Below are 22,701 nucleotides of genomic sequence, written 5' to 3'. Positions count from 1 at the left end.
AGTGTTACAACTGTGGGAAGGTGGGTCACATGACAAAAGATTGCTGGGCCAAGAAAAAGTTTGTCCAGAGTAATACTGTTACCTCCAATCCTAAGGAGAATAGCGAAGATGACTGGGATGCTGAAGCCTTGTTCGCTGCAGAGGAAAATGAAGTAGCTTTTACAACAATGTCAGGCAAGATTAACTACAAAAATGATTGGATCGTAGATTCAGGCTGCTCAAATCACATGACAGGTGATAAAGAAAAGCTACAAAACTTGTCCGAATATAAGGGAGCTCGTATGGTGGTGACAGCCAACAACTCAAGGTTACTAATAACTCACATTGGTAAGACAATAATTACACCCCGATATAATTTTAACCAGGTGTCACTTCAAGATGTCTATCATGTCCCAGGAATGAAGAAAAATTTATTATCTGTGTCTCAGCTAACATCATCAAGTTACTATGTTCTATTTGGTCCTGAAAATGTAAAGGTATATCAAAATCTCAAAATATCAGAAACACCGATAATGGAGGGGCAACGACTAGAGTCAGTCTACGTGATGTCAGCAGAGTCTGCATATATAGACAAGACAAGGAAAAGTGAAACATCAGACATATGACATATGAGATTAGGTCATGTTAACTATTCCAAGTTAAACATGATGATGAAGAAGTCAATGCTTAAGGGGCTTCCTCAACTAGACATACGAACAGACACGGTATGTGCGGGATGCCAATATGGTAAAGCACACCAATTACCATATCAAGAGTCAAAGTTTAAAGCAAAGGAACCATTAGAGTTAGTCCACTCTGATGTATTCGGGCTCGTTAAGCAACCATCAATCGGCGGTATGCGGTACATGGTGACATTCATTGATGACTTCTCAAGGTATGTCTAGGTCTTATTTATGAAAGAAAAATCTGATACATTTTCCAAGTTTAAAGAGTTCAAACAGTCAGTTGAAGGAGAATTGGGAACAAAGGTCTGTTGTCTACGCACAGACAACGGGGGAGAATATAGCTCAAGAGAGTTCTCCCAATACTTAAGAGAAAGTCGAATATACCATCAGTACACATATGCCAGCACACCACAACAGAATGGTATAGCAGAAAGAAAGAACCGACATCTTGTAGAAGTTTGTCGGAGTATGTTGCACAACAAGAATGTACCTATACGATTTTGGGCTGAAGCAATGAGGACTGCAGCTTTTGTCATTAACAAACTTCCTCAACCAAGGTTAGAATTCATTTCACCTTTTGAGAAATTATGGAATATAAAACCTACAGTTAGCTACTTTCGAGTATTTAGTTGCGTATGTTATGTATTTGTTTCTGATCACTTACAAACCAAGTTCGACAAGAAAGCTATTAGATGTATCTTTGTGGGATATGATAGCTAAAGAAAGGGGTGGAAATGTTGCAATCCAACAAGTGGAAGATGTTACACTTCACGAAATGTAGTGTTTGATGAAACATCTTCTTGGTGGAATCTCGTTAAGGAGGTGTTGTCAGATTCTAAAGACCTCGAAGACAAATTGCAACAAAAGATGAGAGAGCATATTGTTCAACTTCAACTAAGTTCAGATGAACCAAGAGATCCAAATGACAATGATATTGAACAAGGAGTAGCTCAGAGTCCTTGGCAAACCGACATATATCAACAACCAAATGAAGAAGAAAGACCTAGTGAAATGGCAAAATCAACTCCACAATCTCAACTCCGAAGGTCAATTAGAACACGAAGGTCAAATCCAAAATATGCCAATGCAACCATAGTTGAAGAAGCAACAGAGCCTGAGACATTTGAAGAAGCGTCGCAAAGTCCTGAGTGGGTGATAGCTATGAAAGAAGAGATTGATGCACTACAGCAAAATCAAACTTGGGATCTCATACCAAAACCAAGAGATGTGAAACTCATTTCTTGCAAGTGGGTTTTCAAAATAAAGCGTCGTCCAGATGGGTCAATCGAGAGGTACAAGGCACGATTGGTAGCTCGTGGTTTCTCTCAATAATATGGACTAGACTATGACGAAACATTTAGTCCAGTGGCAAAACTTGCAACTGTACGAATCCTTCTTGCACTTGCAGCCAACAAATACTGGAATATATGGCAGATGGATGTGAAGATTGTTTTTCTTCATGGAGAATTGGATCGGGAAATTTATATGATCCAACTAATAGGTTTTCAGAACTAACATCATCCTGAATATGTGTGTAAGCTACGGAAATCACTCTACGGATTGAAACAAGCACCCAGGACGTGGTATGGTAAAATTGCTGAATTTCTAACTCAAAGTGGTTATTTAGTAACATCTGCAGATTCCAGCTTATTTATCAAAACAAATAAAGGAAAATTAGCTATCGTGTTAGTATATGTGGATGACCTAGTCATAACAGGCAATGACAAAGAAGAAATTCTTCAAACAAAGGAGAATTTATCAGTTCACTTTCAAATGAAAGAACTTGAGCAACTTAAGCATTTCCTTGGTTTAGAGATTGATCGCACACAAAATGAAATATTTCTTTGTCAATAAAAAATATTCCAAAGACTTGTTGAAAAAGTTTGGAATGCTCGAATGCAAGCCGATCTCGACACCCATGGAGCCAAATATCAGAATGTGTGCACATGAAGGGAAAAGTTTAGAAGATGCAACTATGTATCAACAATTGGTAGGCAGTCTCATCTACTTAACCTTAACTCGACCTGATATTTCTCATGCAGTCAGTGTGATAAGTCGGTATATGCAAAATCCAAAGAAGCCTCATTTGGAAGCAGCTAGACGAATATTAAGATATGTAAAGAGCACAACTGATTATAGCCTTTTGTACAAAAGAAATGAAGACTACAAGTTAGTTGGCTACTGCGATGCTGACTATGCAGGAGATTGTGACACAAGAAGATCAACAACTGGTTATGTATTCAAGCTTGGTTCTTGAACAATCTCGTGGTGCAGCAAGAGACAACCAACTGTATCATTGTCAACTACTGAAGCTGAGTATCGAGCAACAGCAATGGCAGCTCAAGAGAGCACATGGATAATACAACTAATGAATAATCTACATCAACCAGTAGATTATGCAGTTCCAGTATATTGTGACAATAAATCAGCAATTCGTTTGGCAGAAAATCCAATCTTTCATGTAAGAACTAAGCATGTTGAAGTTCATTATCATTTTATCAAAGAAAAATTTCTACAAGGAGAAATTGAGATGAGACAAATCAGTACAGATGATCAAGTTGTAGACGTGTTTACAAAAGGATTAAACGCCAACAAATTTAAGATGTTTCGTTATCAACTCAGCACAGTACAAAGGGTTGGTGTTGAGGGGGAGTGTTGAAGATCAATACCAATCTGTTAACGGATAAGAATAAAAATAGTTATCAACTCAGCACAGTACAAAGGGTTGGTGTTGGGGGGGAGTGTTGAAGATCAATACCAACCCGTTAACGGATAAGAATAAAAATATAGATGGGAGTATTTTTTTCTCATTCAATAGATAAGATTTAACTGATAGAAATTAGAATGTGTGGTTGAGAGTATTTCTCTCATTTAATAGATAGAATTTAATTGATAAAAATTAAATTATATGGTTGAGAGTATTTCTCATCCAATGGATAGGGATAGAATTTCTTGGTATATAGAATTTAGTTTTCTGATCAACTATGTATCTTGTATGGTGAGTACTATAAATACTCCCCTGCATTCTTGTTTCATCATCCAACGAAAAATAAAAGTATAGAGTCTTCAAGTTGAAAGTTGTTCTTCATCTTCCTTTTCCTTTCCTCTCTAAAATTGTGAGTGATCCTTAAAAGTGTTGTAGTGTTTTTGAAGTGTGAATATAATATAAGTAATTTATTTACTTATTTATAGTCTAATTTTTTTCTAGACACAGGTCTGATCATTTGACATATAAAATTTAAAAAAATGGGATTCTGAACTTCAATCGTGCAGGTTCTGTATTCACGAATGCTTATCTATATACATGAATATCCTCCTTTGTGGCAAAAGGCGAATACGCTCGCTCCCAGCATCCCCGTCCACCCGTTCCAAGGCTAATACGGTGGAGGTAAATCACGGATGACTACTAATCTTTGGAATAATGACTAACACATAATGGAAGTATTTAGCTTGAATTTACCAAAATTCAAATCTCAGACCTCATATCCTCTTGCTGCAGCAGAAGCAGACTATCGTCCTCTAATTCGTCAAAAATAGGGGCAGCGACCCCTGCTACTCCCTCCAAAGTAGAGGCTCCAAGATCAATTTTGGAGAAAGAAGAACGATCAATGGTGGATCTGGAAGGTCAACGCAATGAATGAAAACAGAGTTTGGGAACACCAACCTAATATTTTATAGCCTCATGCATCAGCATAGCTCTTGTTTCTATGTGCTAGTCATATATTTATGGCCGAGTTGCGACATTGGTGTATACTTAATTAGACAAGTTGATAGACAGACTCAGTCCGGTCAACTTCAGAATGAGTTAAAGAATGACAGAGATAACATCAAGCTTCATCAAACATTAGTTTTACAGAAGAGCATGGATCCGCAAGTTGATCTGAGGGACGTCTGTAGCGGCCGGAGGAATGCCGGAGAATTCGAATTTCGATGACGTTATTGTCTCTGAATCAGAACGCCGAGTTGGTTGTCGAAGTATGTGGAGAAAACTTGCTTCGTTTTGGTGGGGATCATCGTGTCCTCGGAATCAAGACCGTCATGACGCCGGCGGAGGTCTCCAGCCTCAGCGAGAGAGGCGTGACGTCAAGGAGCAGCAGGTCCTGCACCTTCGAACAGAGAGTCGATCTCTCCAAGAATTTTATCGAGAGGTCCACGTTGAGCTCCTCAAACCGAGCTCGGGTGACGGCGAACAGAGAGTCGATCTCGACCGCGGTTTGGGCGGCGGAGAGAGTTCGCTTCGTCCTCCCGCAAACTGTTCTGAGCCGCCGGAGAGCCTTGCGGTTGCCGCTGATGTCCTTGTGCCATGCGGTTGTTGTCCCTCCAGCATTATTTAGCTGAAAAGAGCTTCTTTTTGGTCCCAGAGTCCTAAATATCAAGCGTCGGGCAAGGAGAATATATCTTTGCATTAATTCATCCAATCTCATCACTCGGTGTCAATTTTTCATTAATAGAAAACAGTTGGATAGGTGGGGAAAGGAGCCCAATGTTCTACGCGAAATGACAACTAAATTGGATCAAGCACTGCCTCATAATAAATAACAAGTCACGAGAGGGAGCCGGGGAAAGAGTTGGGGAATTAATGGTGGGCACAAAGCATGTGAAAGAAGATTGGACTTATATGGCGCTTGCTTCTTGTTGACCCTCCAGTTAAAGGCATCCCCTAACCAGTAGCACGCCTCTCCTTATCCCTTCTCCATTCATAGTCACCAGAAATGGCTATGCTTTCTTCCCCTCCGCCATTCTTGCGTCATCCCAACCACAGTGAACCTCAACATGGGAGGAGCGGCCCGAGCTTTCTCACCTCTAATTCCGTTGTCCTCGTCGTTGGGCCTCTCACGGTGATCGTAGTTCTTGTAGCCGCCGTTTCGTTGCTGGTAGTAGTTTGCAGAGTTAAATCTAGGAAGAGCGGCAACATCAGCAACTGCGCTAGCAGCTTTAGGAAAGGAAGCTTTGATAGGACCCAAATTCCTATTTACTCCACCAATGGCATCGCCTATGGCTATAGCCCAGGTAGTTAACTCGCTCGCCCCAATTCCTTAGCTTGTTTATGATGATACGTATCGGGCATTGATTCAGCTAACTAGTCCATTTGTATCCAGATGTTAGGAGTTGCATTCAAGGGAGGAAGCTGGGGTTTCCCATGCAAGTCAGGTGTAGGAGAGGGCAGGTTTTCACTTACAAGGAGTTGGAGCAGGCCACCGAAGGATTCAGTGAGAGCAATGTGATCGGAAATGGTGGCTTTGGTTTGGTGTTTAGGGGAACCCTCAACGATGGGACAGTGACAGCCATCAAGATGCTGCAAAGAGAAGGGAAGCAAGGCGAGAGAGACTTTAGGACAGAGGTAGCTAACTTTCAGATATTACCTTTCTTGTATTATAATTCATTCCCCTTTTGATTTCAGAAACAATTCTATTTGAACATGGAAATTTAGATCAAACATTCTCATTTGTCACAAGGTTTTCAAAGAGAGAAAGATGCCGAGGTTAAAATTCTTAGACATTTTAATCATGACGTTACAGGTCGATCTACTTAGCCGACTGCACTCAGGTCACTTGGTTGGCCTAATTGGCTACTGTGCCGATCAACATCATCGGCTGCTGGTGTTCGAGTACATGCCTAATGGCAACCTTCAACACCACCTCCACCCCAAATCGAAGAACCAGAATCACAGACCTCTCGACTGGTGGACGAGGCTCAGCATCGCACTTGACTGTGCTCGCGCTCTCGAGTTTCTTCATGAGCACACCGTCCCAGCCGTTATCCACAGGGATTTCAAGTGCAGCAACATCCTCTTGGACCACAACTGCAGAGCTAAAGTCTCAGACTTTGGCATGGCCAAGGTTGGCTCTGATAAGATCAATGGCCAGATTCTCACTAGAGTCTTGGGAACTACTGGCTACGTTGCACCCGAGTGAGTGTGACTAACGACTCAGAATACATGTCCATCCATTTGCTAGCATAGAGAAATTAATTTGGTGGTGAACAGGTATGCGTCGACTGGCAAATTGACAACCAAGTCGGATGTTTACAGTTTCGGAGTGGTTCTTCTTGAACTCATAACTGGCAGGGTGCCGGTTGATCCAGCAAGGCCCCAAGGAGAGCACGTCTTAGTCTCATGGGTTGGCATTTTTTTTTTAATTATTATTTCTGTATTGTGTCATTTCCCTTAGATTTCTTATCATTTGATAACTGTTGCAGGCTCTTCCAAGGCTTACCAACCGAGAGAAGGTTATGGAAATGGTAGATCCAGTTCTAAGTGGACAATTCTCAAAAAAAGAGCTAGTCCAGGTCTGATTAGTTGACAAATACAAAACTTATATCTATATGCATGCATAACTTGTTGATATCTTCAGGTTGCAGCTATAGCTGCAGTCTGCGTGCAAGCAGAAGCAGACTATCGCCCTCTAATGACCGATGTCGTGCAATCCCTCATCCCGCTCGTCGTCAAAAATAGCATGGCTGCGAGTACCCCTGCTACTCCCTCCAAAGTGGAAGTCCCAAGATCATCATTTTTGGAGAAAGAAGAAGGATCAGTGGTTGATCTGGAAGGTCAGTGCAATGAATGAAAACACAGTTTGGAGACACCTTCTAGCCAATATTCTGTGTGCTAGTCGTATACATACATATGGCTGAGTTGGCCGTTGATGTATACTTCATAATTGGTTGATGCCACTTGATGTCCAATTCTTTGAACATTTCTGTTTCCTTGATGTATATTCTATGTGCTAGTCATATATTTATGACTGAATTGCACGTTTATGTATACTTGATGCCACTTGATATTAAATTTCAAAAATGAAGTTTAAGATAGACAAACATAACAGCAAGCTTCATAAAACATTATAACAAGTTAAACCCAGAGGTATTCTTAGAGTGAGTTGATTGTGACTGAGTCGACTAAAGGCTTCAGTCATCCTATAGGATGTGCATCTGTTCGAGGTTGTAGTTGATGCCAGACGACTAATAGTGGGTTTGAGTCAGCTAGGTAATCAACTTGAGATGATTAACTAACAAAATATTTCTGTTTGTGGGGGAATAGACTTAGTTGAGTCTTGCTATAGCAAAAAAGCTCAAGAGATTCGTTGATGGAAAAAAGCTATAACAATGGTCGAATCAACTAAAGTTACAGTGCATCAGTTTTTATGGAGCATTCCAGTTGACTAATCGGCAGGACAGTCATGAACCCATATATGAAACAAAAGAAAACATTTCATTCTTTCTCTACTTCATTTTTTAAGAATTATTGTTTTATTTCTTATCAATTTTATTCCATGGAGGAATATTATAAGGCAGACTTGGCATTGGAATATTCAAAATGTACAAGTGTCAGATCTGAAAAGATATCTAGAATTTTGTATACATGTATTTATATCTTCTTATAGGTACTCTCTACATCAATCCTTTCTCCCTTGAACAAGTTACGATTCCTAGATTGCCATACAAAATGAATTAAGGCCGACATAGTTAGGTGCTGAGCTTTAATCAAAACATTAGACCCATAATAATGCAACTTGGAAACCCGAAGCATGCTCTTGTATCTGAACATCTCTTGGGTCATCTGGAGCCAGTCACTAACTCTCCTCCTAAGTGAATCCACCACTGTGCACCTGAAAAAAAGATGCTCAACCCCACAAAAAATGCATAACTCGTCATGCACATATGGTTGTCTCTCTGTAGTTTGCAACCTCTCATGCACCAGCAGTCGCGTGGTGAATATAAAACTAGATGTCTTCCATATCGTAGTCACCCATGCCTCCCTCTGCCCTCACAGCATGAAGAAGTCATAAGCTTTAGCTACTCCTCCCTTGGCCACTGAAAACTCTACCCATCTAGGCGCACACCAACCTCTAAATCGGAATTAACAGACGATCCAATCTCATCCTGAATCAAAGTAATTTCCTTATTGGGAGGAGAGTCTGTGCCTTTAGCTTGCTATAACTATATATCCTCCTGAGCCAAGTGTGATGGATTCACTTGATCCATAATGAGTTCTGCTTGTCCAGTTGTCCTAAATGCACTAGAGTACCTTACAGTAAAGTCTTGTTCCAAACCTTGAGATCTCTCAGCCCTCGGCCACCACTCTCCTTGGGATTGCATATCTCAGCCCAAGTGATTAGTAAATGCTTCAACATTCACATGAAGCTACGACAAACTACATAGATGTTGTCAATAACAGTACAAGGCAATGGAAGGGCAGCTACCTCTGCACTCCACTCCCGAAGGACTGAAAAACCTGAGTTGAAGCTTCTCTGCTAAGAGTGTGTTTTGGCCATGAATATATCTTTTGAATTAGGGAGTCTACCAAGGTATTATAATCTGATACTACTTTGGGCTTATCAGCCGCCAATGGGATTCCCAAGTATTAGAATGGGAAGCAACCCTCCTGAAAGTCAGTCAAATGAAGAAGTCTGCACTAGATCTGCGCATCAACTCCCGTCATATAATAATCTAATACTTGACTTAAAGTGATTTGTTTCAGCCTTGCCATGTTAGCAAACTAGGTGAGGCAACCAACTAGCCCCTCCGCTGAAAGTGAGTCTCCTATGCAAACAATACGAGGTCCACAGAGGCAAGATGAGTAGAAGATGGGTAATATGTTAGGGAGCACACTTAGGAGTGGAAATTGAAGTCATTCCCTATAGCCATCTCCTGTAACATCCTGGAGACTATGTCAAGTCCTCTCGGGACAGTCTAGTGATTAGTGCATAAGGTGTTGCCATCATAAGGTCTCGACAAAGTCGAGATAAATACCTCCCTTATGTGTTAGTCATGATTCCAAAGGCTAATAACCGCCCATGATTTACCTCCTCTATGTTGGCCCTGGGACGGATTGGCGAGACGCTAAGGGCGAGCATATTCACCTTTTGCCACCTAGAGACTACGTCAATGCAAAAGCAGAATACATACAAAAATAGAGGATCGATCTTCTTATCACAACCCCTTACCCCTTTGAAGTGACCATGAAAATCACCATTGATAGAGACAAAGAGTAGGTGCGATATTATTGTGATGCCACTCTACAATCCAAGTGATAAATTTCCCTTAATGAATCGTTTATCTAAAAACGCTAGATTGATGGGTTGTCCAGTACTTTTCGATTTATTCTAATAGCCAATGAGAAACTTTTATAGAACCGGACCGATCACTCTCAAAATTAGGCAGCCTAGATTGAATGCCTAGTATCAATTAAAAAAAATGAATCACAAAATTTGGCTGATGCAGTCCTCTTATTCATATACCGATAGAACTAGAAACTTTAATCTAATAATAACAAAAAAAATTGTAAATGACAACTTAAATCGTATCAGTTAGTGATCAAACCATGTATAGGATTTTCACATGGTTTGTCCAATTTGCTCACAACATTTGGTTAATTATTCATGATGGCATAACATGAATGATTCGTTGGCGTTTCAGACGCCCAAAAATTTCATGTAGCCACATCACCGAATGCTTTCAGAAGGAAAGCAAACCAATTGAAATATAAAAAACAAGCTATGTGGCGAAATAATTTGTTCCGGTATCTGAGGCAAATAGCTAGGTATATAGTGAAGTGGGAAGAAACCTCAGCTGATCACTTTCGACACAACTCCCGCACCGACCGTTCTCCCACCTTCTCGAAGCGCAAATCTTTGCCCTGAATCAGGAAATAAAAGTTTTATGCTCGAGTTATAGGCCCAAATACTGAAAAAATAGTTTAACTTTATATGTAAACTGTTCATAAGGAATCAAGAATCAACAAACAATTAAGGTAGCTTCCCTTGTTGCAGAGTTAAGCAACCATGCATCTCTTACTTTCAACAAGGCGAAGACATGTATCCCTTACACACCATGTCTAAAAATGAATAGTTTTGATTGGTATTTCACCTCTTCCCTTGGTCAGGTAGTCGACATTCATGACTTGTTGAAGATATATATGGATAATCTCAAAAGGCATCACAGAACCTTTAAACAGTAACATAAGCTTCATGGAAGTATGAATTGAATCAGATTCGACTCAAACTCAGGCATATAGATATGGATCCAGAATTTTCCAGTTCTAGTCACCCAAATGCTAATCTAGCATACCAATACTGTCATTGGAGACACCAAACAATTGGTAGCTTCTCAAACTCAGGATTTCGAAAGAGAATCCTATGTAAAATGATTACCTCCGAATCCAAACTGACTAGGTCTAGATTTCTGTCATCATCCATACAACTATGAAAAAGAAACATGATTATGTAAAGATCCTCAGAAATTAACCTAAGATTCCAAAGTAGATCAAATTTCCAATGACAAATCACCATTTACATCCATCTTAGCTGATATTTAAAAATGATGAAATCCATGTGCAGATCAACAATGGAAACTCAACTCTGACAAGTTAGATGGACCCAATGTCTTTGTTCTACTATGTTGTCATCGAAGCTAAGGAAATGAATCAAGAAGTCAAAGGAAGAACTAGAATGGGCGGAAGGTTATAGGAAGGAAAAATAGTAAAGGTGGAAAGGAGGTAAGGTAAATATAATGGATAATATTTTGAATGATGGATAAACAAAGCTCATGTGATTTCCCATGTTTGCAAAAAGGAGTTTGTTTACTTCTAACAACAAATCTCATAAGCCCAGTGAATCTTGTACCATTGTTTAAAAAGTGGCCTATGTAATTGGCTTCAGTATAATAAATGCATTAAGCATACATTCAAAAACTACACTATAGTTAATTCGAACCTAGGGAGGTCACGATCCAATAAAACTCTAATTATTAGGTTGGTCTCTCCTCAAACAATAATGGTTTGTTTTTTATGTTATGTTCTCCTCCTCAGAGAACTCTGATCACAAAGCACTCTATAAGCTAATTTTTTAGTGTGGTAATTTTTTTTATGTTAATTGAAACATGTCACATTTGTTTTACATTGTTGATCAATATATATTGTTATATAGCATGTGTTTTTGTTTGTATAATTACATATGTTTTTGTTTTGAATGGATATATATATAGTCTTGATATCCTACTTACCCTATGGAAGGTGAGCACCATGTGTAATTTTTTTTTAGTTTTTTTTTTTTTTCTTTAGCTTAAATATTATAACACAAACCCAAAACCATAAAACCTAAACCTTAAGCTCTAAAAAAATATACTTGACACTCACAAAGTGAGCACTGTAAGTAGGGTAACATTGTTGTATGTGTGTATATATATGCTGACCTTATTACCAATACTATTTTTAAATATATTAATATCGACCATATATGCTGAACGAGAGCCTAGGTGCAAAGTGGAAGTTACAAGTTTGAATCTGGAAAATCGTCTCTTGTAAAGCAGGATAAGGTTGCGTGCTATAGACCCTTCCGAACCCGCATTGGCGGGAGCTTCATGTACTAGAATGTCCTTTATTGATCAAAATGCTCCTGTATACATATATGCAATGCAATTGAGAGACTGTATACCACTTGCATATAAAAAAGGACAGTCCGGTGCACGAAGCTCCCGCCATGCGGGATCCTGGGGAGACTGTATACCACTTGCATATGCTTTTTAAAAACTTTCTCAACTTTCCCTCCCACTTTCATATTGGTGCACCATTTTGGTTCTGATATTGTAGATGCAACATAGATTGTGTACCTTAATAACTAATTAGGCACTCTAATGACAAGAGACAAAAGGGAAGAGTATCTCTGAATATACAAAAACATAATTATTCCTAAATTCCTGACATACTGAATAATTTACCATTATGCTTATAGGCTTTAGCCCCCAAAATAGAAGGAATAGTAATAAAATATAGACTGTCATTGCACCCAGCCTATTTTTTTTATTGGAATAAATAATATATAAAACTATAAAAACTTAAATTCGGAAGTGTCTGCACCATTCTGCCTTTGTTTTGCAATAAAATTACAAGAAAAAGAACCATAATTTTACTATGCACATGGTGAATACTAACATTGAGACATGAAATGATAAAAGCCCAGCAGTAAATCTACTAGTTTTAAGATAATACTGATCTGGATATCAAAATAATTCACTTGGTAAGTAGCAACAGAGAAATAGACAACTATAGAAACACAGCAGTAATCTACTACATTCAAAATAGTACTATTCTGGATATGAAAATTTTCATTGTCAGGTTTCAGATTTCTATTGCAAAACAAGCTTAACCTACAGATAGCCAATTACCATATATAAAGGCAATGCAAAATTTCCTAAGAACCTGCACTAGACTTCCAAATTTTAGAATATTCAATGATATCAAAGAGACGAATAGATCTTTTTTTTAAGAAAAAGGACTAAAATATGGGCTGTAATAGCACAAATCTTAGCTGTAAACTTGTAGATAAGCACTAGGTGTAAGTGTCAAACACATGCCATATTGTTTAGTAAATAGATACTAAAGCACTATGACAGTGGTTTGGTGGAGAAGAGGAAGATATAAAAGCCTTTTCAAGCACAAAATGCAACAAATCCATAAAAGAAATACATCAGGAATTATAATCTACAACATGAAGCTATATGTCAACTAATACATATAATTTTCTCTACGCAAGTCTAGCAAACCAGACGCTTAATCACGGTTGTCAAAATGACCAAACAATTTCATAGAAACATTGTTTCTCTAGCGAAGGAAAACACAATAAAGTACCTGGTTCAAGGGGAACAGGAGATATCAACTCAAAAGTAGCTGAGACATTATCTCCAGGCATCACCATCTTTATATGATCAGGAAGCAAAACTCTGCCAGTAATATCTGCAGTTCTCAGGTAGAACTGGGGACTGTATTTTGAGATGAAAGCTGTGTGACGACCACCTTCATCTTTTGTCAATACATAAATCTCTCCTTCAAATTTCGTATATGTCTTTATTGTACCAGGCTTGCAAACTATCTACACTTATCAAAAACTATAAGTTACAAACTGATGCATAACTGAAAATACAAATCATAAAACACAAAAGCATGAGTCTTGAAGTCAAGTTTAGTTTCATGAGAAATCCTATGTATCAAATTTACCTATTGTTGTCTTCACATTCATATCTTGAAATAGAAGACAAAGAACAACATTTGATAATTTGGTCATAGATAATTTCGATAAAAGAATGTTATATTGCAAAGCCACAAAGTAGCAATTCAGCAGTCTGAAGCACAATTATGATAATTAATGCTCACCTGTCCTCTTTGCACATCACCACGTTTTAACCCACGTAGTAAAAGGCCAACATTGTCACCAGCCTAGATTACATAAAAACTATATAATATGTTCTGATATCTAAGGAAGTCTAATGGAGAAAATAAACAACAAAAAATTAACTACTCACTTGTCCATGATCCAAGATCTTCTTAAACATCTCAACACCAGTGACAGTAGTTTTCAAAGGTCCACCCTAATAAAAGGAAATTTAAGAGATAAGTATATTAGTTAAGTGATGTGAAGAATTCAACTAGAAACAAATATTGATAATAGAAAAATATATAAAAAAAGTATCATTAATAAATAAAAGAATGTGATCAATCAGGAAGGAAAAAAAAACTCTCACCTGCATTATATTCAAATCCATCCATTTAAAAAATAATTCACATATAAAAAAAAGAACAGTCCGGTGTACGAAGCTCCCGCTATGCGGGGTTCCGGGGAAGGATCCATTGTACGTAGTCTTACCTTGCTTTTTGCAAGAGGTTGTTTCCAGGATTTGAACCCGTGACCTTTTGGTCACAAAGCAACAACTTTACCGTTGCGCCAAGGCTCCCCTTCAACAAATAATTCACATATAAGAAAGATAAATTCTTGCAAATATTAACAACAATAGTCGATTCAATTAATTCTCTAATTTTAAGGGAAACAACTCTCACCTGCATTAATCCTAAAATTTCAACATCTTCTCCAGTTTTAATTGTTCCTTGCTCAACCCGTCCAGTAACAACAGTTCCACGTCCCTGCAACATCAACCGTCATGCTCTTGATATTAGTCTTCAAGTAGTACAAGCAGATAGTGAAATTAGAACATCAAAGACTACACAAAGCATGTCATGAAAAGATTGATTTGTAAGAGACATTATGAAAGAAGAAAAAAAATTAAAAGATTAAAGTATATTTATAGTGTTTTGCACATGGTTTAAAATCTCAAGCTATGCCGAGATCTTGATCCCGGACCGGAACGATATAGTTTCAGTAGCATATCGTGCCGATATAATTCCGATATTTTTTAAATATAAAATATATTAACTGCAAAAACAACAACAACCAAACCTTATCCTACTATGTGGGGTCGGCTATATGGATCATTGTACGTCATTGGACTCTATCCCCTACTATATCATCATCTATACTTAAATAAATTTTATCTTATTTTATTGCTGCTAACCAAGTCCTTTTTGATCTTCCTTTTCCTCGTTTGATATGAGTATTTGGCACAGTTTCACATCGCCTAATCGAAAATTTATTGGCCGTCTAAGTACATATTCATATCATCTTAAACGTCTCTCTAAGTTTTCCCTCAATAGATGCAATTCCCTAAATAAAAAATATATTAACTAAAAATAAAAAATTTAATATTAATAATTTATATATATATATATATATATATATATATATAATGGAATAATTTTATTAGATTTTAATTAAGCCTCTTTAAATTATCTCAATCATAGATAGGAGTTGATTAAATTTATTAACCTAAGTATTTAATTAAATCATAAATTCTCATTCACGTTCCGCGGGCATGCAAGGCCCTCGCGACGCCTTCGGGGGCATTGTCAGGCTCGCACGACGCCTCTAGATGCGTCGCAGGGTCGTGCGACGTGTCGCGGTGACACTGTGTGCCAATGCCAGTCCGCGGATGGAACGAGATGTTTCGCCCATATCGGGCAAAACAGTTCGAGATTTTAATCCATAGTTTTACAAAGGAATTCCAACTTGAACCGTGATAATGTATATATGGACATTAAGAGCAGTAGATGTTTATCTACATTCTCAACATAAAATCAAGAACCAAATTATCAACCGGTATTCTGCTGTATGTGTGAGATGATCTAATGGCAAGATCATAATAATCAAGAGGTAGATCTTTTCTCAATACTCACCAGCAAGGAATTCTGATAGAGCATCATAAGAATCAATATGACTAATTGAAAACAAGGACATATATCATATAATCTTAAATTACTCTCACAACCTTAATAGTTTTGTAAAGGATTAAAAGTAAATTTGAATAATTAGTCAAGTCATGATATAAACCTGTATTGAAAATACATCTTCAATAGGCATGAGGAAGGATTTGTCAAGCTGACGTATTGGATCTGGTATATATGAATCCACTGCATCCATTAATTTTAAAATAGCTTGCTTTCCTATTTCTTCATTTCTTCCTTCTAAAGCGGACAATGCTGAGCCTTGAATGATAGGAATCTCATCCCCAGGGAACTTGTAAAAACTAAGGAGCTCTAGAATTAAACAAAGAGAATATCAAGCACAATGGAAAAAGTATCAAATTTCTACAAGGAAAAAATATCAACCAAGACCATACCTCGAAGCTCCATTTCTACAAGCTCCAATAATTCAGGATCATCTACAGCATCAACCTTATTTAAAAAGCATACAAGTGATGGCACACCCACCTACATGAGGAAAAAATTGAATCAATATAAAAAAAATACTCCAAATAGTGTCTGAAAAATAAAATCAAATATGGAATGACAACAATATTACTTGGCGAGCAAGAAGAATATGCTCCTTCGTTTGAGGCATTGGCCCATCAGGTGCTGATACAACAAGGATACCACCATCCATCTGAGCAGCTCCAGTGATCATATTCTATTTTTGAACAAAGATATAAGTCAAAATATTAAGTACATTTGGTTTTTCCTACAAAATATTAAATATGCTCATGAGAAAAGACAAGTTGAAGATGATGCTTACACTAGGCAGTCTGAGGTAATTGACTATTGAGAGGAAAAACAAACATAGCAATGCACAATATAGTTGCAGCATGCAAGAATGCATTTAGTAACAAGACCTTCAATGAATTTAGAAATAAGGATTCATAAAATATTTAATTCTGGCAAAGTTCTAAGCAATTTTTTGCATTTGATAGGAGGAATTTCAGAACAACCTAAATGTGAGATTAAAAGTTAACTTTAAAGAAAAATCTATTAAATTGCCAATGGAAGTGATACATGAAGTTAGACAATTTTCTTGACATGACTTTTTCACACACAAAGTTTTTGGCATGAAATTTTAGACTTGATAAGTTATAAAAATCTAGGAATTAGAAAATAAATATCGAAGAACAAGTGTGTTGATTGTCACTCAACCATAACAATTGGCAATTAAATACTTCTCCAACAAGACTAGGCAAACTGGTAGTAGGCCGCCCGTAAAGGATTTGAGTATGCTAATCATGCAAATGGTTTTCCTAATATCGGATAATTTAAACTTTTCAAGGAGACATAATGGTTTCCCATATTACCTTAACATAGTCTGCATGTCCGGGACAATCAACATGCGCATAATGTCGTTTTGCAGTTTCATATTCTACATGTGCCTGCAAAAACAAAAAATTATCTGCATATGAAATAAAAAATGAGAAGGGGAGTCTTGGCGCAACGATAAAGTTGTTGCTATGTGACCAAAAGGTCACGGGTTCGAATCCTGGAAACAGCCTCTTGCAAAAAACAGGATAAGGCTGCGTACAATGGATCTTTCCCCGGGACCCCGCATGGCGGGAGCTTCGTGCACCGGGCTGCCCTTTTATATAAAATAAAAAATGAATTATCAAAGAAATTAAAAAAAAAAACCGTTGCAATGGTAATTCCTCTAGCTTTCTCCTCAGGGGCTTTGTCAATCTCATCAAAAGCAATTGCTTTAGCTTTTCCCTCTTCAGAAAGAACCTAGAGAAAAAAAAATCTTAATGAACAAAGCTGTACATAAAAACCAAAGTAAACAGTTATAAAACTTATTTGGCTTTAGCTTATAGAAGTTATGACAACAAAGAATCACTAAAACTAAATTATTTACATCATAAATCCATAAAAACAACAACAGTATGTAGAGAAATGAACTAATTGGATAGTAAAACAAAAACAAATAAAAAAATCACAACTGAAAGGCAAGCTAACCTTTGTAATTGCTGCTGTGAGAGTGGTTTTCCCATGATCAACATGCCCAATTGTACCAACATTGACATGAGGTTTCCTACAAAAGAAAGAAAGAAACTAAAATCAAAACTGCTTAAAAGTTCTTCACTTATGTGTCTTCCTATTATTAGTGTGACACAAAAGATTATCAAAATGCATCAAATATTTGAATGAACATAAATAAAAAAAGGGTAGTTAACCAAACTAGAAATACAATTTAACTGAAGAATCCAACAAGCACAAAAAAAAATGACACCTTACTTAAAATTGATGGATGCCAATTGGATCCTCTTCAATAGGGAAGTAGCGAATTGTGATGAATAGCCAATAGACAGCAACAATCTAAATTTGCCTTATTGCGTGGTATGAGTTTTAAAATCCCAAAATATCCACCGTAACTTGACCAGTAAAGTAGAGAAGAGAAAAGAAACAAAAAAAAAAAAAAAGAGAACCAGAACTAAATTTGGTGTGGTCAAATGCCGGGGCTATCCAGTCAAATGGCTATGCAAGTCGAAATATAGATTAACTAGCAAAAGAGCTGCTTGACTCTAATAATTACTACTACTACTCAGCAAACCGAGAAATTCTCATCGAATTTAAAAGGTTAAAGTAATAAGAATTTGTTGGATGGAACCAGCTAGAGAAGACATTGAAGCGACAGGAGAATTAAACCCGATAACTTGGACAACATGGATAATTCATTGATTGTACAGCAAAATATAACATGAGATAGTCAATAAGTTATCTGTACTGCGTTTCAAGAAGGCAATGCCTACGAAAAGAACTAACCAACGGATCATTCAGTGAGGCCAAAATGAAGGATTTCTCCTTCGTTCTGCTAAAAATCAATTTTTTTCAGCATGTTTCAAAAGCTCAACTAATAAAGGGGCATTGCGAGTCTTACGTTCGGGTGAAGGTGGCCATAGACCTCCTCCACCAAAGCGCCACCGCGGTGTCGTTTCCACTGGTGGGGCTGAGCACACATTGGGAGTCCGCGCGGAGGCATGAAGTTGGGAGAGGTGAGGAGAAGGTGAAGCGTGGAAGCCGCCTTGAACTATGGTTTCTCAGAGCAGCCACTATGGCCATGGGAAGAAACTGGGCGATCGCTGCGCAGGGTGACTGTGGGTTGACGAAATTAAACGCTGATGCTTCGAGTTAGGGTTTTGGGGAGAGAGGGTTGGAACCGGTCTGGATTCCGGACCGGTAGTTCTTGGTGAAATGAAGAGCTTGGAAAGGCATCACAGCTTGACAATTGGATGATAAATAACTTGGAGTGCGAACTTAATTAGAAAAATACGTAGGGGAGAATTTCTGTGGCAAAGCTTATTTACCTTCCTTTAGTGTATACACCATCAAACAAAATTAAATAAATAAATTTAAACAGAGATGATGAATTCTTCACAATTTTTCAAAGGACGCATCCAAGATTTAGGATTGCCCAAAAGATACCTCAAGATTTAAGATGTCTAAAAGATGTATCTCTTACCCATTTTACCTCTCTAGGAAAGTTAACTTTTTCGTATCTTTTCTCTCCCCTTTACCTACAACAGCTTTATATAAAGAGTGTTTAAAGTAAAAATAATCATCTTTTATTATAATTTTCTCTCATCTTAAATTAGATTAAATTTATTTTTCTACTTGATATGCATGCAACAATCATTATGATATTAACTTTTAAAAATCGGGACTATAACTTAATTACACCAGCATTATTATAGTACTTGTTTTTAAAAACCAACCTGACAATGTGTTAAGTTGTGATATTGATTTTTTAAAAAACAATAAAGAAAAGTATATTTGGATTCCTAAGCACGGTAAAAATTCACAAGAGTTGGAATAGGTTCAATCAAAGTTCTAAATCGATCAATAGATTTTAGCTAAAAAACATTAAACCTAGGGGATTTGGATTTTTTAAAAGTTGACATATAATTGAAGAGATAGTACAGTGAAAGTATTTATATTGTTCATGTTTGGTTCTAGCATTCCTACGATAAATTATGTGTAAGTGCTAATTGCCTACAAGTTATAAACTTTGAAAATCTTTTAATCATTGATGTTAATGGCTTCAAACTGACATCTCTAGGCACATATAGACTCCGGAGCACTTCAAAAACTTATAGCACTTGGAATGAGTCTGATCAAAACTCTCTAGGTCCATTGATGGATTTCAGCCCATCAATGTATTTTAATTGAAACCCATTGATAAACCTGAAAAGGTTTTAAAAGATATTTTTTGGGCTTGAAGTTGGATTGTTATGGATTTCACTCGGTAATAAATGTAGATCTCTGAACGAGTTTCACTTCAAACCAATGATCGTCTTGTTCTAATACTTGAGTAAAAGTTATACCCTCTGGAAGCAAACATTTGACACGTATACATAACTTATTGTAGGGATCTCAGAATCATACCTGAACATCATAAATACCTTTACTGTACTATCCTTTTTCATTATATGTAACTTTTCATAAATTCAAATCTCCTAGATTCATCAATGGGTTTCGATCATAACTTATTGATTAACCTAGAGAACTCCAATCGAACGCATTCTAAGTGCTACAAGTTTCTAAAGTGCCTCAGAGTATATATGTGCACAAATATATTAGCTTGAAGTTATTAACAACGGTGATTATAAAGTTTTTAAAGTTTATAACTTTAAGACAATTAACACATATATATAATTTATCGTAGAGATGTCAGAACTAGGCATGATTTATATGAACACCATAAATACCTTCACTGTACTGCCCACTTCCATTACAAGTCAACTTTTCAAAAATCTAGATCTTGTAGGTCCATCAATGGGTTCCGACTAAAACTTATTGATGGATGTAGCACCACAGTGGTGCTAGTGTAATTAAGTTGTGATGTTGGTTTTTAAAAATTAACATCATTGTGGTTGGTGTATGCATGCAAAGGAGAAAAAAAAGTTTAATTTAATTTAAAAAGAAAGAAAGAGAGAAAAGTTGTTACAGGTAAAGCAAAAAGAGAAAATAGAAGAACAAGTAAACTTTGACAAAAGGGATAAACTGGAAAATATGTGCACCTTTTGAGTAGTCTCAAACCTCAAGACGCCTTTTGGTTTTGGACCATTCCAAACCAGGTGCTTTTGAGAAAATCCCTTAGGGTGTGTTTAGTTGAGGTTTATTCTAAATAACCTTTATTATCTACTTAAGATTCTCAACGAAAACCTTGTTTGATTTATATAATCGGTGATTCTAGAGTAATGATCTAGGTCTGATACGTCAGCAAAAGGGACATGCAATCAGGAATCAGAAAATATCAAAAAACTGAGATTTTTCTTGATTCCGAAGTAAACAAAAATTTTTGACCAAAAATATCCTTCGATATTTATACTTTGGGACAAAAATACTCCTAAAATTTTTATAACAAAAAATTTATTTTAAATTATAAAAAATAAATAAAAATATGTGGTATTTTATTTTAAAAAATATAGTAAAGTTAAAATAAGGTAAAGTTTAGAAAAAATGAAAACTTAAAAAAAACATAAACAACGAAAACTTAAAAAACGTAAACTTAAAACAAAAAACTTAGGGTACGTTTAGTTTACGCGTTTTTCATTTTCATGTTCCAAAAAACCTGTGTTTTCTAAAAAATAGGTGATATGAATATATCAGAAGGGACCCATTAGGAATAAGGAAAAGGAGGCAGGGGTATTTTGGAGATTCCACTATAGATCCCCCTTTTAGGTCGAAGGGTTTGGACGAAGGAAAGGGGTTTTTTGCTTCGTGGAGTTTCTCCACTGCCACAACAAAGGGGGGAGGGAGAGAGCTGTTGGTGCAACCTTAGGTCAAGGTTGACCTGGTTAACCTGACTCGAGTTGACCTGACTCGAGTTGTATTTTGATGTTTGACTTAGAAAGATTGTCGGTGCAACCTTAGGTCAAGGTTGACCTAGTTGAGTTGCATGTTGATGTTTGACACTCGTGGAAGAGTTGTATTCTTGATATGGGATAAGAATAGATGTTTGGGAGATTGTTGGTGCAACCTTAGGTCAAGGTTGACCTGGTTAACCTGATTCGGGAAAAAGTCCAAGTATGGAGACTTGGCACTGGAAAAGTCCAAGCAGGGAGCTTGGCACGCGAAAAGTCCAAGTATGGAGACTTGGTACGGGAAAAGTCCAAGTATGGAGACTTGGCACTGGAAAAGTCCAAGTATGGAGACTTGGCATGGAAAAGTCCTAACTGGGATGTTAGGCAGTGTGGAAAGTCCTGGTGAGTGAAGCCAGGCAGTGGGAAAGTCCTAACTGGGATGTTAGGCAGTTGAAAAGTCCTGGTGAGTGAAGCCAGGCAGTCGGGAAATCCTGGTGAGTGAATCCAGGTGAAAATCCTAGTGAGTGAAGCTAGGTGAAGGTGAAAGTCCTGGTGAGTGAAGCCAGGCATTCGGGAAAATCCTGGTGAGTGAAGCCAGGTGAAAATCCTAGTGAGTGAAGCTAGGTGAATGAGAAAGTCCTAACTGGGATGTTAGGCAGTTGGAAAGTCCTGGTGAGTGAAGCCAGGCAGTTGTGGAAATCCTGGTGAGTGAAGCCAGGTGAAAACCCTAGTGAGTGAAGCTAGGTGAAAGTCCTGGTGAGTGAAGCCGGGCAAGGGAAAATCCAGATGGATCAAGGGTGATCGGACATCTGGTGATGGGAAGTCCAAGTAGGTCATAGGAGTGACCGGATACTTGGTACGGAGAGAAAAGTCTAAGTGGGTAAAAGGGATTGACCGGACACTTAGCGGGGAGTCCTAGCAGGTCAAGGGAGTGACCGGATGCTAGGCGCAATGTACCAACAGGTCAAGATTGACCGGATGTTGGTTTGGACTTGGTTTGGGCGAAAACCATGAGCTGGATCGATCTGGTGATCGATCCAGTGATACCGAGAATATTCTGATCGGTCTGGTGACCGATCAGTAACACATCAGTAGC

At 37.6% G+C, this 22,701-nt stretch overlaps 2 protein-coding genes across 2 annotated transcripts; one reads left to right on the top strand and one right to left on the bottom strand.

Moving 5' to 3' along the window:
• Positions 1-4,611: 4,611 nt before the first annotated feature.
• LOC121985990 (probable serine/threonine-protein kinase PBL7) lies at positions 4,612-7,486 on the top strand. The gene is made up of 6 exons (XM_042539741.1): positions 4,612-5,675; positions 5,765-6,006; positions 6,185-6,576; positions 6,652-6,784; positions 6,864-6,953; positions 7,019-7,486. Exons 1-6 carry the CDS (start codon positions 5,378-5,380, stop codon positions 7,229-7,231), a joined length of 1,368 nt encoding a protein of 455 aa, XP_042395675.1. The 5' UTR covers positions 4,612-5,377; the 3' UTR covers positions 7,232-7,486.
• Positions 7,487-9,948: 2,462 nt separating this feature from the next.
• LOC121985989 (elongation factor Tu, mitochondrial-like) lies at positions 9,949-19,029 on the bottom strand. Its single transcript, XM_042539740.1, has 12 exons — positions 18,680-19,029; positions 17,758-17,833; positions 17,437-17,529; positions 17,109-17,183; positions 16,349-16,453; positions 16,167-16,257; positions 15,878-16,083; positions 14,494-14,577; positions 13,962-14,027; positions 13,813-13,875; positions 13,291-13,531; positions 9,949-10,302 (listed from the first exon to the last, which is right to left on the bottom strand). The coding sequence occupies exons 1-12, from the start codon at positions 18,859-18,861 to the stop codon at positions 10,232-10,234; spliced, it is 1,353 nt and encodes a 450-aa protein (XP_042395674.1). The 5' UTR covers positions 18,862-19,029; the 3' UTR covers positions 9,949-10,231.
• Positions 19,030-22,701: the final 3,672 nt, after the last annotated feature.

The sequence above is a fragment of the Zingiber officinale genome, chromosome 5B (genome assembly GCF_018446385.1).
Source record: "Zingiber officinale cultivar Zhangliang chromosome 5B, Zo_v1.1, whole genome shotgun sequence".
In the NCBI taxonomy this organism is placed as follows: Eukaryota; Viridiplantae; Streptophyta; class Magnoliopsida; order Zingiberales; family Zingiberaceae; genus Zingiber; species Zingiber officinale.
This window is presented reverse-complemented; position numbering and strand designations above follow the sequence as displayed.

Bases quoted from the DNA above. Each gene is read 5' to 3' on its own strand.
- LOC121985990 (XM_042539741.1), top strand. From the start codon at position 5,378: ATGGCTATGCTTTCTTCCCCTCCGCCATTCTTGCGTCATCCCAACCAC. The intron at 5,676-5,764 runs GTAGTTAACTCG...ATTTGTATCCAG, and splicing joins CGCCTATGGCTATAGCCCAG to ATGTTAGGAGTTGCATTCAA. The intron at 6,785-6,863 runs GTTGGCATTTTT...TAACTGTTGCAG, and splicing joins AGCACGTCTTAGTCTCATGG to GCTCTTCCAAGGCTTACCAA.
- LOC121985989 (XM_042539740.1), bottom strand. From the start codon at position 18,861: ATGGCCATAGTGGCTGCTCTGAGAAACCATAGTTCAAGGCGGCTTCCA. The intron at 17,530-17,757 runs GTTAGCTTGCCT...TTTTTTCTCTAG, and splicing joins TCACAGCAGCAATTACAAAG to GTTCTTTCTGAAGAGGGAAA. The intron at 14,028-14,493 runs GTGAGAGTTGTT...TCCTTTTATTAG, and splicing joins AAATTTTAGGATTAATGCAG to GGTGGACCTTTGAAAACTAC.